The 15,644-nt window shown below is 36.7% G+C and overlaps 1 protein-coding gene across 7 annotated transcripts in view; it reads left to right on the forward strand.

Moving 5' to 3' along the window:
- Nucleotides 1-15,644, forward strand: part of SLIT3 (slit guidance ligand 3) — a 427,176-nt gene that overhangs the window by 20,897 nt on the left and 390,635 nt on the right. For all 7 annotated transcript variants that reach the window (XM_085518791.1, XM_085518790.1, XM_085518786.1 and 4 more), the window contains 2 exons: nt 4,008-4,079; nt 6,962-7,033. In XM_085518791.1, the coding sequence (XP_085374917.1) occupies nt 4,008-4,079; nt 6,962-7,033 (144 nt within the window). The remainder of the gene's footprint in view (nt 1-4,007; nt 4,080-6,961; nt 7,034-15,644) is intronic.

A 15,644-nucleotide genomic window follows, 5' to 3' on the forward strand; every position in this document is an offset into this window, starting at 1 on the left:
CAGTTTCTTTTCAGATCTGCTTGTGTGTTTGCTTCCAATAATTCTTTTGAGCCATGATGTATTTGAAAGTCAACCAAGATCAGATGTTAAGGTTTAGCTTTTTGTAGTTGAAACCCACTAGTGGGCTCATAATCAGCTGTCAGACTTTTTATAAGGGAAATATAAAATATTAAGTTGCCCACAAATACCAGCTGTAAACCACTGAAGTCTGCAACAGTTCAATAACTTTACAGTAACAAAGTTTAGTTGAGTAAGGGGGTAACCTGTGGCAATGGGCTTTTTTGCAGCAGTGCTAGACCTACTCTGAACAGGAGGAGGAAGTGTTACATAGTAGTTCATCAAGGTTTTAGTCTGTTTTACTTCAAATGGCAGATGAGCCTTGAGGGAAAGCTTGCTTGAACAGGTAGGTGTTCAGAAGGTTAATAATGCTTTTTATTTATTTATTTATTTAATGCAGAGGAAGCAGTTATCAATAAAATCCAAAGGGTTCAAGGTAAATTTACTTCATGAAGAAGGGCAATCATAGAGCTTAGGGTGCTGTACTTGCTGAAATGGAAGCTTTAACTTAGCTGTTCATGTTCAGTGGGCTTTAGTGGGATGGTTGATCTTTTATATGCAGTGCAGGCTGTGTCAATCTACAGGAGTGGAGGAAAAAGCAATCTAAGGATGTGTGTTGATCAAGAGCATTCAAGAAAGTCTTTCTCAATACAGAGCTGCAGAGCTTGCTGTGGGGAGAATGCTGAATAGTGGGAATGTTCCTGGAGCTGAAGGAAGATAGGAATGGGAGATTATGTGTGGGACTGGTCTCATAGACTCGAAAGGGGGGAAAAAGGTTGTTCTGTATGTGTGACGGGAATGAAGCTCTGTGTACACCTGTTCATGCTGAGTGAATGCATTGTGCTGAGAATTAAGGCTTAGCAGGATGGGCAAAATGGGGGGACAGTGACTCTTTTTGCTCTGTGTGCCCCCCAGCTGACAAAGTTGGCTTGGGAGAATTCTGACCTGCTGATTGCTGTGCTTTGGTAGAACTTTTGTTAGACACAGGAACACCTTCAAAGGAATGGCATAAAAAGCAGATGGGAAACAACATGCAAATAGAACACCTAGCTGTTTATGCATTGTTTGCTCCAGAGTTAATTCTTCCCAGTGCTTTGCAGTCAGGTCACCCTGGTGCACCAGTGAGTAGTTAATGATGCACCAGGGTCAAAAAACTGAACTGCATACACAGAGGAAATGAAGTTAGAAAGTCTCAAAAATGTAGGCTGTGTCTAAAAGGTATTCCTTGAAAAGAGCATGATTCAGTGGTTTGCAGATGAGGTTTAGGGAACACATGAGAAAACAAATATTTTTTTTAGTTTACCAATTTGAAAAGTCATTTCCTCCAATGAATGAGAACAGTTACCCATAATCATTTAAGTATTTAAGATTTTGTTTAATTAAGGATGATGTTCATATTAGAAGAAACTCTGCTCTTGTGTTTAAGAGCATTTGGGGAACATAGCAAGTATGCTAAAAAATCAGTTCTGTTTCTTTGAATGTTGAAAATATACCTTTTAACAAGCTTAAACTTCAAAGTATCCAACTGCTTCTTCTTTGACAATGTGAGTTACGTTAGAAAAATGAAATTAGATATTATGACAAGTATTTTTTATTAATACTGTAGAAGAACATGCTTCTTGTCATCAAAATATAAATGCTCCTGATTCAACATACATTATTTTAAGCATTTCTTGAACACTTGCATATTCATATTTCTCAGTAGTAATACATCTATTCTGCTCACAGAGTCTGATGTGAGGTGGAAAAAAAGACTGGTTTAAATAGCAGCTGTATGGGAAGGCTTATGTGGAATCGAATGATCTAGCAGCACCAGTGTTGTTTTTTTTGGTTGTGTTTTCTCCTGTAGGATAGTATATGAAAGATTTCAAATGATTTAACTTTTCTACTTTGAAAGCTGTCATATTTCCTTTGTAGTATTACTTGTGAGGCACTTAGAGGCCATTCAGTGTTAGCCACCTAGGCAGCATTTCCCAGAGTACAGAGGGAACAGCTGAAGCATTCCTGGACGTTCCAATCTGTGCCTTTTCCTTGGATTCCTTTTCGTACCTGTGGAAATACTCAACGCAAAACAGACACCTTTTTTTTTAGGAAGTGTTTCAGGGTCAAGGTTTCAGATGATTCCCAAATGTGCATAAAAATAGGATTGTTAGTTTCCTTTGTCTTGTTGAGTTTTATTAGAAATGGAAAACAAATGGAGTCTTTGTATATACAGTAGAGTACACATTAATGGAGGAACTATCATAAAATTTAATTTCACAGGACAAGTCTCTACTTTCTCTTGTAAATTTATGATCTCACTGTCTTTTAGGAAATGTCAAGTCTCATGACTAATTTTTCATATGAGACTGTTTTCATCCATAGACAACAAAACTTGTTGGCGTGTGTTTACAACGTTGTGATCTTTAGAAAAATACTTGGTCTTCTATTGGCATAATTGTTAACCCAAGAGCGCGCATGTTTGTATTTTTTTAATTATACTTAGTAGCATTTTACTAGGAATAAAATATGAATCAGGTGAAAAGAAATTACTCTGATATATTAAGTTGTTTTTTGTTTTTGTTTTTTTATGAAGTACTTCTTGTATCTAGGAAATTGACAGAACATATTTGTGTTGTGAAATTGAAGAAATATACCTGCTTTAAAGTGAAGTTTGCTGAATATTGCTTATGCTAAAATAAGCCTGACTGAGTACTAGGGATAAAATCTATCTGTTTCTCATCCCTGGTGGTTAGCACTAGGTTAGGTAGAACTGCCTGGGCAGGAAAAAAAGAAAATCAACAGAAGGTGCTCAGCCAGGAGGACTTTTGGAGGTGCCTGGTAAGGGCAAATCCAAAGGACGGAAGCAGCACAGAACCTATGGTGCAGCCATGTCAGCAGTTGCTGCCTTGAAGAAAAAGATGAGACCACTGAAATGACTTGAAGACTCTGTGTTGGGAAATGAGATGTTATTCTGCAGTTACACTGCAGTTCAGTGTTCTGAGAGCAAACTTTAAGTAAAATTCTTAAGAGTAGGATTGATTTATGGGTTCCTTCATTTTTAATAGAATTAAATAGAATTTCACTCAAGCTGAAGAGTATTTTATTTTCATGTCTAATAAGATACATGTTTTAGATATGAAATTCTTTTGTGTTTTCAGTGTACTTGTTTTAAATAAATAAATAAATAAGAACAGCCCATGTTGTGTTGCAGTGTGTTTTCCTTTTTGTAGAAAAGATGCCGGTTACTTATTAATTTGGGATCTAGAGCATAAATTATCACAAATTGAAACAGTGCAGGAAGTAATATTTGGTATGTGACTGCGTGAGGGAAATGTGTTGACATATAACAGATGTTTTAGAAAATACAGAATTCAAGTGAGGATAGAAGATGCAAATTGGAAAGTTGTGCTAAGCATGAGAAACAGGTCTGTTATTAACAGTATCTTCTGATAACTGGCATTTCCAAACAATGGGTTTGGAGAGCTTGCCTAGTTTGGATGCTGAGAAGGAGCAGTTCTGTAACTACAAATCTTCCATTTGTTAGGGTAGCCCTTTACTTTCTAGTTCTCTCATCAAGCTGTAGTTAGCCAAACTTTGTGCATCAGGCTGTGTTCACTTGGGCTTGGAATAACTTGAGTTGTATTCATCTGGGGACAGAGTACTGCATTTCAGCTGTATCATAAAAATCAAGCCACAAATATATTTTTGACTCTTAAATTCTTATTGTCTTGAGGGAGATGTAAAGGTACAGCATATGAGCACCAATATCGAAGTTAAAAAACTCCTTGTGAGAGAGCAGAGAAGTTTAAGAGGAAAAGGCAAGATCAATGAACCACTTTTTCAGATTTCAGTGGAAACATCAGTTTGTACAGTTTGAGTAGCTGATAGATACTGCACTGCTTTCTGCTGTCAGAATTTTGGATGTCAGCTACAGTGTCTCAATGCTGTGTTGTTTTTTTCTCTTACAGTGATCTAGAAAAAAATAATATAACGAGAATCACAAAGATGGACTTCTCAGGACTGAAGAATCTCCGTGTCTTGTGAGTATAACATGAAACTCATCCCTCTTGAAAAGATTATCTTGGGCTACTTGTACTAAGGATGCTGATAATTACAGAGATCAAATATTAATAACTTCTGCATAGTACAGAGTTAGTGTTTTAGGGTAGGCAATTGGAACAACTTGTGATGTGAGGTTAATTTTAGTTCCATGTTCAAGTCTGAATGTAGTCTCATAGCTGTTTAATTGTTTGAGTTTCTTAATGGCTTTTAACAAATACTGCTGTAAGAATTTTGGTCCACCTCACGATTAGTGAATACTTAAATAAATTATACTGAAACATGAGAAAATAGGACTTTCAGATCTGGTTAACTTCAGTAGTACTTTTGCAGAAGATCAAGAGTAAATTCAGAACAGTTATTAACTGGGGAAGTTTTACACAAAGAAACCTATGAATTTTATTATTATTATTATTTTTAATATGAAGTAATAAAAAAAAATAGGGGGTGATGTCTCTTGATCTAGAAGTATCAGTCAGGAGTTCAGCTCTGGTTCAAAATGGTTCTTGAACAGCAGAAGGTGAAACATTAACATACATTCCCTCTAGATCAGTATGGAGGCAGACATAGATGATGGTGTCTCTCCATAAATACAGAGGGAATCTGGTATTTGCCATGTGAAAAGCAAGTTCTATGCATTACTTTTATATGAAAATCTGAATGTATGGATTTAATTGTTTGCATATCTATGAAGTGGAGGTAAAAGGCTAGATGAGAGAAACAGTAGTTTTGGAAGCAATGCATTGAGTTAAGTTCAAGCTGCAAGGTTCTGGATTTTTGCAGAGCTCTCTTAATGTTTTCTGAAAGAATTACCTAGCTCTGCTTATCAAGTGACTGCATTCAATGTATGTCATCTATTTCACTGGAAGCAGTTTATAAACTGTTGTACCCAATTCATAGTTTTAGTAATCAAGGCAAGAACTGAATTTTGAGTCCTCGTGCTGAAAGAGCCAGTTTGGTTTTCATGTTCTTGTTAACTCCTTTCCTGAAACAGCTCTCAGAAGTTAAACACATAGAACTGCCAGCACCCCTTCATCATTTCTGTTCGATTGCCCTCTGCAGTTGGTCTTTTCCTTTGACTGTCTTTTAAAACTGCTGCATTAAATTATTGATAATTCAGTTGGTAAATTAATTGAAATCTGTCAAGGAAAAGGCAAGTTTTTTTTCTGCTGCTACCTAAGTACTTTTGAACCAATAGAGCATTTCAAATCTAGCAGTGGAATCATTTAGATTTCTTTGGCTCTTATTGCAGTGGTCAATGCCAGCTTTTTGTCTGGTTTTGTCATAAGAGTCATCAGGAATTAAAGCAGAATATGCCTCTTAGAAACTCTATAGTTTATAATGGTTTTGTCTTCTGACAGCAGTCTTAGGACTATCTGAAAACCAGGATGCGCTGTTTTGGTGTTTGCTAATCTGTTCTTTGTAGGTCTTTGTCACGTATTTCACTTTTCATGTCCCTGACATATCTTGTATGTGGTTGGAGTGTTTCTTCTGCTTCGTGCCGCTGAACTTGGAGTCTTCAGAAGTCCTTCACGTTTTCCTTCATTTTATTTAGCCAGAGTTAGGAAAGCTATTCTTTGTTATTAATAACCCACTCTTTTCCTCTTATTTTCCTCCATGTGTGATGGGTATAGTGGGAGAAGCAGAAATAGGAAACTTGTTTCAGAGTGCCTAGACAGGTGGTATAGTCTTTACAGACATGATGAGGAGAACAAATACATTACCTTGAATTTGATAGAGTGATACAATGCAACAAAGCTGCTAGTCTCAAACTGACAACAAAGATGGAAAATATTCCATCACACACCTTTTTCTTTTGTGTCTTATAACTTTAGACTTTTTTTTCCCTCTTCCTTTTAAGTACGGACTTCATTTGTTTGCATTTCTTTTTGATTTTTCTATTGGTTTTAATTGCTGTGGACTTTTGCTGTCTTTCTTCACAACCACTATTCAGCTGACAATCCTCCTGGGGTTGGGTGCAGAGGATTGGCTACTGCAGAGAGGAGTGCATTTTCACTTCTTACAGTCTGGTCCAAAGCCAAGCTTACTATGAATTACCTTCTTCCCTCATGTGTTATCTTAGCTAAAGCCATGTACAGTACTCAGAGGGCCTGGAGTCCATGCTGTTATCAGAGTGCTTTTACGGAAGCAGAACTTGGTGTATGCTGGAAGTCAGCACTGAGTGAGAAGGTTTGCTTAAATGATATATCTACTGCTTGGCTCGCACTTTTCCTGTGAAGAGCACTTCTGCTGTGTGAACGAGTAGTCATTTCCTGCACAGTGTAAATCAAAGAGAAGTCAGTTTCCATTGTTTATTACTTACCCTTGCCTCAGAGAGTGAAGCAAAGCGAGATCCCACACTGGGAATAGTGGAAATCCAAGAATTTTCTCTTATTTTTCACTCTGGTGTACAGTGGGACTGAGTGCTGTTGTCAAACATAACTGGGATGGCTGCAAGAGGCCAAACTGCTTTGGACTGCTTACAAATAGCTTACACTGTGGTAAGCCTGAAAACTTTGCAGAACATAAGGACTGGATAAAATTTTTTTACCTTGATTTTTCTGCTATTGGCTGTAGGATTCAGTCAACTTTCTCAGTTACATTAGGTAAGCTGAATGTATGTACTTGAGAATGCAGCAATCAGTCTCTAAACCAAAATCTTTCTGAACATGATGGTTACAAATGTTTTGGAACAAAAATGATTACTGAATCTGGCAGTCAGGAGGAAATTTTTTAATCCATTTCCTGCTAGTGGTCTACAGAGATTGAACTGTTACTTCTGTGAAAAGCTATTTTATAACATGTGTGAAGTGGGGAAATAGTTATACTGTGTTAAAATTAACTGGTGTTTCTGGAATTACAGACACTTGGAAGAAAATCAGATCAGTGTGATAGAACGTGGAGCATTTCAGGATCTAAAGCAACTTGAGCGACTGTAAGTATCTCATTTTCAGTACTTATACATAGTCTGGTACTTTTCTACCACACTTGCAATGATTGCTTGTAATATTTCATGATTAAAAGCCAACTCTTAAAACAAAAAAAAGAAAAAAAAAAAAGACAAAACCAAAATGAAGCTGGGTACCTTCCTGAATTAAAGTATACTCTTAAACAAGGTTAACTTGATATTATATGATCGCTCATGCTTGAAAGAAAATGTACAACCACTCAACAAGGAGATCAGAACCATCGTTGACACTGGAGCCTGGACATTTTTGAAAGAACTTTATCGTGGCAACTTTTCGGCTAGTATGTACATGAAGAAAGATTTGTTTATAATTCTTATGTATAAAGTTGATAATCTGCAAGACATTTGTTAGACTTTTCTAATTGATTTTCTCTCCGAAGTAGCTTTGAAGAGTTAAGTTCACACTAGCAATTGTTCAAGAGAACTCTGGAGTATTGAGCATACGCTGGGCTAAAGCTGTTTCGGATGGTTTCAGGATTATACTTCTATTTAATTGTTGTACTAGTCTTTTAAAAATAAATTAACTCAGGGTTTTTTTCTTCATTTATAAAGCTCACCTTATTAACAGTAAGGGGATGAGTTTTGAATTCCTATTACAAGCCACTCTTCCAATTCCTGGTCCTGTATTCCATTTAGAAAACCTCTCAGGGCAAGAGTTCTGTCATGACTGATTCATTTCACACTTCTTGGAGGTGGGGAGACAAATTATCTATGCATTCATTCCTTAATTTTCCAAAGTAGAGCACAGCCTGATGTTGCAGAAAGCGGCCTGTTGAGGTTATACCTTGTCTGTGATGGTCAGTACCCTAACTACCAAGTTTCAGTTTAAAGTAATCATCAAATATTTATTTTAGATACATTCAGTTAAACTATGAAATGGGTTTTGAGAAATAGTCTGGCAGTCAGATTTGTTATCAGTAACCAGAAATGATAAATACTGAAGTGTTCTCTTAATGTGTTGCTTTTCTGTAGAGCCTGCTCTCTGACCAAATGAACTTAATGCATCTTGTGAAACCAGAAGTTAGGAAACATGATACCTTTAATAGCATCTGCTTGAGTATGTGATGTTGGACAGTCTCTCTCTCCTTTTTTATTTTCTTTCTTTCTTTTTTTTTTTGTTCTTTTTTTTTTTTTTTTTTTTTTTGAACTCTTTAACTTGGCCTGTTAAACACACTCTCTCTGCTTCTCTTTTAAGATTGCCTGCCATTAAAATATTTCCTAAATGAATGTAGTATGAAAGGGAGGCCTGGAAACTTGCAAGTTTTTGTTGGTGTTTTAGCTTAAATCATGTTTAGGACAGAACTATAAATCTAATGTATATTTTTTCATTCTATTTTTTTTTGCTATGACTCAGTAGGCTTAGAAGAAAGAACTGTGGAAAGTTTGGCATAACTTATAAAGGCTAAATTGCAACATTTTAGGTAATATTAAAGTTATTTTATTTAGTATTGTCAAACGTTGCAGAATGTTAATGAAGAAAGTATGGTGGTTGAATTAAAAAAAATTGGCTTTTTTCCATTTAATTTCTTTCAAATGACAAATAAAAAATGCATATATTGCTTCAATTCTGTAATAACATTCATTTTTGATCTGTTGAAATGGATGCAAAAGTAACCATTAAGTTGTTTTTTTTGGTTTTTTTTTTTTTTTTGAAACAAAGCAGCTGCATTGAGTCTGACTTTAAAACACGAGTAATTTTGATATATGGTATTTTGCCAGGAATGAAAGTTTTTTATTCAAAGTAACAGTTGAATTATATCATTCCCACGCTCCTCTGTGGAACTGATTGAAAGGGCACAGACCATAAGTCTAGGTGGATATTATTTTAAATGAGTGTATTTCACGTGTGGATATTGAAACAAATCCATCAGTATTAACAAAGTAAATGAGCAGATTTGTTTGTGAAATGTGTTGTATGGTATGTTTGTATGTCAGTAAGTAAACTATGAATAAAATATCTCTATAGCTGTTCACTATTGCTCCCAGTGATGTAGCTAATACGATATTAATAGATTTAATTGGTGCAGGCATCGTATTGTGCTGATGTTGAATGTCAAACAAACTGACAGTGCTCCTGGGCAGTGTAATATCAATGCTGTGAAACTATGATGCTTGTAGACCTTATGTGCTAATGCAGACTTACATGTCTGAGGTGCTGGAATGACTTCAGGATGCCTCCTCCATGGCTTCTTAGCTGCTTTTCTCCAGAGTGCTGCTTTAGAAAAGGTGTGACGAAGAAACGTTGGCTGATAGACTTTGCAGGGCAGGCGCATGCATATGTTCAATAAGCATTTAAGTTATGGAGATACTTTGCTAAAACTTATAAGTGCCAGCTGTAAATTTGGCATCTGCCCTCCTTGCCAGTAAAAACATAACTATTTTAGAGCATCACTTGTTGATGTACAGAAGGTTTCAGATACTTCATTTTCATTTTTTTTTCCTCTCTGCAGTTTTTTCCTTGTAGTTAAATGTAGAAGGTCTGACTTTGATCTTTCCTGGTTTTGTTCTCTGTGGTTTAAAGTAGTGTCCATGTGCCCATAGAAGCTCAGTTTCGTACTGACAATGAATTATACCCAAATTTATTTTGAATTTTGACATTTTAGCTGTCAACTTTGCTGTTAACGTGTGTAAAGTGTGAAGGTAAAACTATTACAAAATTTCAAATGCAAAGAGGAGCGAGAGGAATGAGGCATTCTGGTGGGCCTAAAAGATGAACTGAAATTTCTTCCAGAGCCAGATGTCGCACTTTTATGTGAAAAATGAGGCAGGATATAAGACACCAGCTGATCCTGACTTTTCCTCAGCCAACTGCCAGAGTTTGTCACGTAGCTGTATTATCTTCAAAAGGCTGGACTTTGGCTGATGGCTGGTTCTTTCTACTCAAATTAGTGTCTTTAGCTAGTATAAAAATCTCAACATCTGAAAACACTAAAACCGTGTTTTTGTTGTTTAAAGGAGTGGGGAAAATGTATAAGCATGGCCAAATCTAATCTTTTCAAAGTTGGGAAAAATAATTAGCTTTAAAAAAACCAATGCAAAACAAAAACACCTAGAGCCAAATTTTAACCCTAGCATATATGTGTATGGTTTTCATTTTGTATGTGTTAAGACTGAGGTCAGAGTAAAAATTGTATTTGACCTTTAGCAGCAGAGACACCGCTGTGTGCTGGATCTCTGTAAGCTGCTTCCTAAGTGCTTGATTAAGGGTACTGAAGTCAGTTTATTTGATGTAATCAAACCTGTACTAATGACCAAAAATGCAAAGGAGAAGAATTGTAAAGAGATGATTCACGATCTGGGTTTCATGTATTGAGACTGAATAGGCTTTAAATAAATCATGTAATACAAAAAGCATCTTCCATAATTAACGGGAAGAGTGGAAGTTTGCTAAGTGCTTCGGAGAAGGCAAAACAATAAAAGCATCGGACAGTTCTCTGCTGTTGTAAACAAAAGCTTATTGCAAATCTTTGTCAGTGTAGACAAATCCACGGTGTTTATGCGAGGTTTGCAGTGTGTGCAGTTTGGAGGTATTTCTGGAATTGCTTACATGATGCTTTTTTCATTTATGAAGCCACATGCATTCATAAATATGAAAGACAGTTTGAATGTAACCTTTCAGAAAGAAGCTTTATTGTTTTCTGTCTGCATTTCCCTATGACATTTTGGATTATGTATCCAGTTTGAGATCAGCAGTCCTGAAATGTTTAACTGGAAATACAGGAGAATGCAGTTGTAGTCAAGTGGATTTAGAGCTGTGAGCTGAGCAGGTATTTCATCAATTTCATTATTTTCCTACTTCCTTCTTCCTTCTCAAACTTCTATGTGTAAGTTGGGGTAGTACTTGGTGTACTTCCAGACTTCTCAGGAGCATGAGGTACTCCAGGAGTGCAAAACTACACCCTTCTTTCTGTGCTCTGCTGCTGGGACAGCTCTTCACACAGGGTCTTTTCCCTTCAGTTGAGGATGGGAGTGGTAGTCCAGGTCAGCTGAGGCATCTTGAAAGTTGTCTTCATTGCATTTGGAAGGAATGGATTTCATTCTTGTCATCCACGTGTAATAACTAGGATTTCCCCTGTCTTATAAGGAAGTGTGTACAGCAAATGTCAAAACCTGCATTTATCTTTCACACTGGGTAGAATTATTGCTGCAGTAGTGCATCATCAGCAGAGTGAGGTGAACCTATACTCTCTAATTCAGGTCTGTGTGTCAACAAAGCAAACTTATGTAAATGGCAGGAATCAGTTTCTAAGACCAACTGTAAGCTCAGCCACTCTTTGATAGAGCTGAGAAAAAACATTTAAAAAATGATATTCAGTTTTTAACATCTTCAGACATGTTCTTCTCCTGATTTGAAGAATAGCTAGTACTTATGTTTTGTGTTGCCTGCATCTTTAAGCTGGTAATATGTAGCTCCTGATTACCATTGACCTCCTGACTGCAAGTTTGAGCCATATTTTTTTTATATTTATTCATGTTTTTGCCCTTAGCATCTGAAACATTGTCTGGATTGAGAGGGGAGAAAATTCTGTAACAGACATCTGAAAAGGCACTTTTTAATCTTTCATTTTCAAGAGACTGTTTCTACTGTTGTCATTTACTGGAGTGTGTCTGGGACTGTTGACACAGAGTTTCACTTTGATGAGGTAGAATGTTTGGGTTCAGTATCTGAAGAGGTGTTGCTGGTCTTATTCTTTGATGCCACTGGCACAGTTGTGGAGAATGGAGCATGATGTACTTCAGGATCTACTTAGGATGGAGTCAGTGCCATTTTTGGTTACTCACCAGTGTTTAGTATTTGGCCTGAAGTTTTTCTTCCAGACAGTCTCTCTGAAAATACATGGGAAAATAACAGAGAGAACTTAGAGAGCTTGTATGAATTTGCTACCCAGTGCTGTTAGAGGTCTCAGTAAAAACAGCCTGCATGGTAAAGATCAAGTAAGCTTGCAGAGTTGCTGAGTTCTAGGCATGCATCTCCATCTAGTCTTCCAAATAACTTTCATGGGCTGGTTTAATCCATATGCCCACATGGAAGATCTTGTGAAGTTTAGTGACTCTGGAATGATGTAGTAGTTGTTATTCAGAGTTGATTGCACAGAGTGATCAATGGGGAAAAAGGGGGAAAGCATCCCAAAATGTTAAAACTTGTATAGAATGAAATAGAAGTTCACAGATGTTCAGCAGAAAGCTGGCTGGGTTTGTGCAAGACGGATCTGTTGAGGTCTCATAAAAATGCAAAACCTCTATCATTTTCAGCATAGCTGAAAAAAGTTGAAAGCAAAGCTGGTAGAGGAGTATCATGCATGCCCTCGTAGTTTATGCCTCAGCATGTTGCTACTGCTGGAAACAAGATACTGATCTAGATGGACTGTAAGTCTGACTCAGCCAAGCTGTTACATTACTGGGTGTTTTTTGTTTTTCATCTGTTGCAAGAATCTGAACCATTTGTCATCTTTTTCAAATTTTATTTTGCTCACGCTGAGGTAGCTGCCTGGGACTGAGGAATTAGAAATATCTTCTCTTTCTGTGGGCAGATTTGAGACGTTTCAGGAAGTTTCACTGTTTCCTCATGTCTAGAGCAGGTGGCGTTTAACATCTGCCCCTCACTAAGAAGCTCATTTTAGAAATCTGACTTGAAAGGAATGCTGTCAAATCACCTGTAAGGAAATCCTGTTTCCTATAGGACTTACTTAATGAAAACATGGGCAAAGTTGGTAGCTTTCCTAATGAATGTGCTAGTCCAAAAAAATTGTTCTTGTTGAAAAGGGACGTTATAAAATCTTCACTTATTTACATTTTCATATAGAGTCAAGCTTCCCACAACACTTAAAAACTGAAGAAAATACTGAAGTATAGTCTACGTAATGCAGTAGGTTTAACACTGTGTGCATCCTGGCACATGAGAAAGACACCTTTATTACAAATGGTATTTTTGAAATATGGTAGCCTTGCCTTTCCTATTCTTTGGAGACTATTCAATGAATAAGGTAGATTTCTCCGAAATGAGAAATTGTATGAGACCATTTATTATTTGAAGAAGTATAAATTTCCCTTTTTTTGTGGTTGTTGTTCTCTTTTGATTGGGTGCATACAGTTGAGAAAATTATAGTGCCCATTTACTGTAGAGTCCTAGAGGGCACTAATATCCTCAAATTTCAGGTTACTGTGTCTGTTTGTAGCATGTAATTACAATTACATATTACTCAGCCACCGCTGGCAGGCAAACTTGTTGTTACTGCTGATCCAAGGGTGAACCTTTCCTTTCTTTTGTAAACATTTAAAAAATAATAATAAATTAAAAACGGCACCTCTTCTCTTGAGGAAACTATTAGCAGCTCTGTCAACAGGTCTGCACAGGAGGAATCCAAATACAGGAAAAGTGTATTAAAAGTGCAAAGGATGGCCAGCAGGAACACAGGATGCATGCTTCAGTGAATTGGGTTTGGTTTGTGTTAGTACTTCTGACCAGGGCTGCACAGCAATGAGGTTTATTTTAACAATATGATAATAAATGAGCCTGGTTTCATCAAAAACGTTTTCATAGTAGGCCACCGGCCTATAAGAACTCATGCAAAAACAAATTTGGGTCTCATTTATGTATATAAGAGGTTCTGTAACCACAGAATTCTTAAGCTTCTGAAAGAATGGTTACAAAGCAAATGGAATAATGACACTCCATTACAATGTGACCATAATTTGCTTGGAATAGCTGATTAGCATTTAACGTTACATCAGAAGCTTTAAACATTAAATCTTCCTTTCTGTGGCTTGTTTGTTTGATTTTAGCACTTTTAAAATATCTGATGAAGATTTATAGGGTTATTTGCTTAAGCAAAACACTTGCAGATTTAGAATTTATTTCTTCAGGGATTGTAGGAAATACTTTAAGGTTTATGTTGCTGTTGGGTAAGAACTGCTATGTCAGTGGTCTGGAATAATTTGGATGAGCTTTGTTTAGCTTAAATAATTTTATCAAAAGGGTATTGCCTTTGTGAGCTTTCTCATATTTGAATGATTATACTGTATGTGGTCTTAGAAATTCCATGAATGTTATTGGCTGAATTGCATGCTGTCAAACACAGCAGCTTTTAAATAATCCTGTTTCTGAGTGATGATGATTTCAAAGTACTTAACATCTCTCTTCCCTTTCCCTCTTACCCTTTGGAAAAAATATGTATATGAATACGTAGGTCCTGCAGCCTTTCTGTCATTGGTCATAGGAATACACCCTTTTCCTCTGGCACAGTTCCAAGTTATCCATATCTACTTAGCTGAAGCTCAACTCAAGCTGTAGCCTTCCATATAGAATAGAAGTAATTCATTCAATATTGGCTTATAGTTAACTCTAGAATTGTGTTTCCAGTTGTTTAGAGATGACCTACAGTTATTCCTCAAGGTGTTATAGTGTGAGAACCACATGGAAAAATGAGGTTTCTAGGGTTCTTACATGTGCCCTGTGTATTAAGTGTCCATTTTATTTCTCTTCAATCATTCTGAGTGGGATGGATGTGATGCATGTATTAGGCACATGAGATAAATACAAACTGTAGGTACCGAGCTATGTCAGGAAAAACTGACCCCTGCATTTGATAACTTGTCAGGAAAATGAATTGGAGATAATTATCAGAGAAAGTGGGTGTTTTTAGATAAGAGTTTCTGTTACAACAGTGGACATCTGTGGCCAGTTACCCTTTATGGCTTACTAGTGATGAGAATATAATTTGAATAACTTCAGATAAGTCATTCCCATAGGCTTGTGATAAAGCACTTAAATTTATGTTGAATATGCAGCATGGTCTTTGTTCCTCTTAATTATTTCCCTGCCTTCATTCTGTTAGCTTTGGAAGATGCATCCTTTGTTAAGCATCCAGTTTAATTTCAGGCAAAAGATGATTATGGTTGTCTTCGTATTTTAATAGTTCTGCTTGGCATATAGCCCCAGGGAGGAAGGAGCAACACGTTGCCACAGAAGCATTCTTTACTATATATGGAGAAGCATGGTGAGCTGGGCTGGTATCTAGTTATTAAGCAGATAAATAGGAACACTGTTCTGTTTCTTCTGGTAAAAATTGCAACAGTAGTTCCACTTGCAAGTTTTGCTAATTATTCACAGCTATTTCTGACTTCTGGGAATGGTTAGTTTGATTATTATGAGCTTTTAAGCCTTGTTAGCCGGAGCAACACAGCTTGGAGATGTCCACACTAGAACTTGGATTTTGCTTTCTTCATAGATTTCCAGTGCTGGGCTGGAGAGATCACTCGCTAGTGCAGGATAATACCTTCACCATGTCTATCTTACTGACTTCACAACATCTGTTTGAATATAAACAGTGTTGGACAGCAAAGGATATCACAATAGATTCTATAGGTTCTTTGGATAAAATCCAATTATTCTCACATTGGCTTTGGAACAATAATTAGAAAGTAACCACCTTTTTTCCACTTAATGTTAGAGTTCTGAAGAAATAAAAATTCAAAGATTTTCTCTATGATGCAGAGAGTTGACCTCACACCTTAATGCGTATATGAATAGTATTGGATCTTTTTTGGTTAATCATGTTGTCTACGGGAAAATGTTGAA

Source organism: Coturnix japonica, chromosome 18 (assembly GCF_054131305.1).
Source record: "Coturnix japonica strain WE chromosome 18, WE-NBRP24, whole genome shotgun sequence".
In the NCBI taxonomy this organism is placed as follows: domain Eukaryota; kingdom Metazoa; phylum Chordata; class Aves; order Galliformes; family Phasianidae; genus Coturnix; species Coturnix japonica.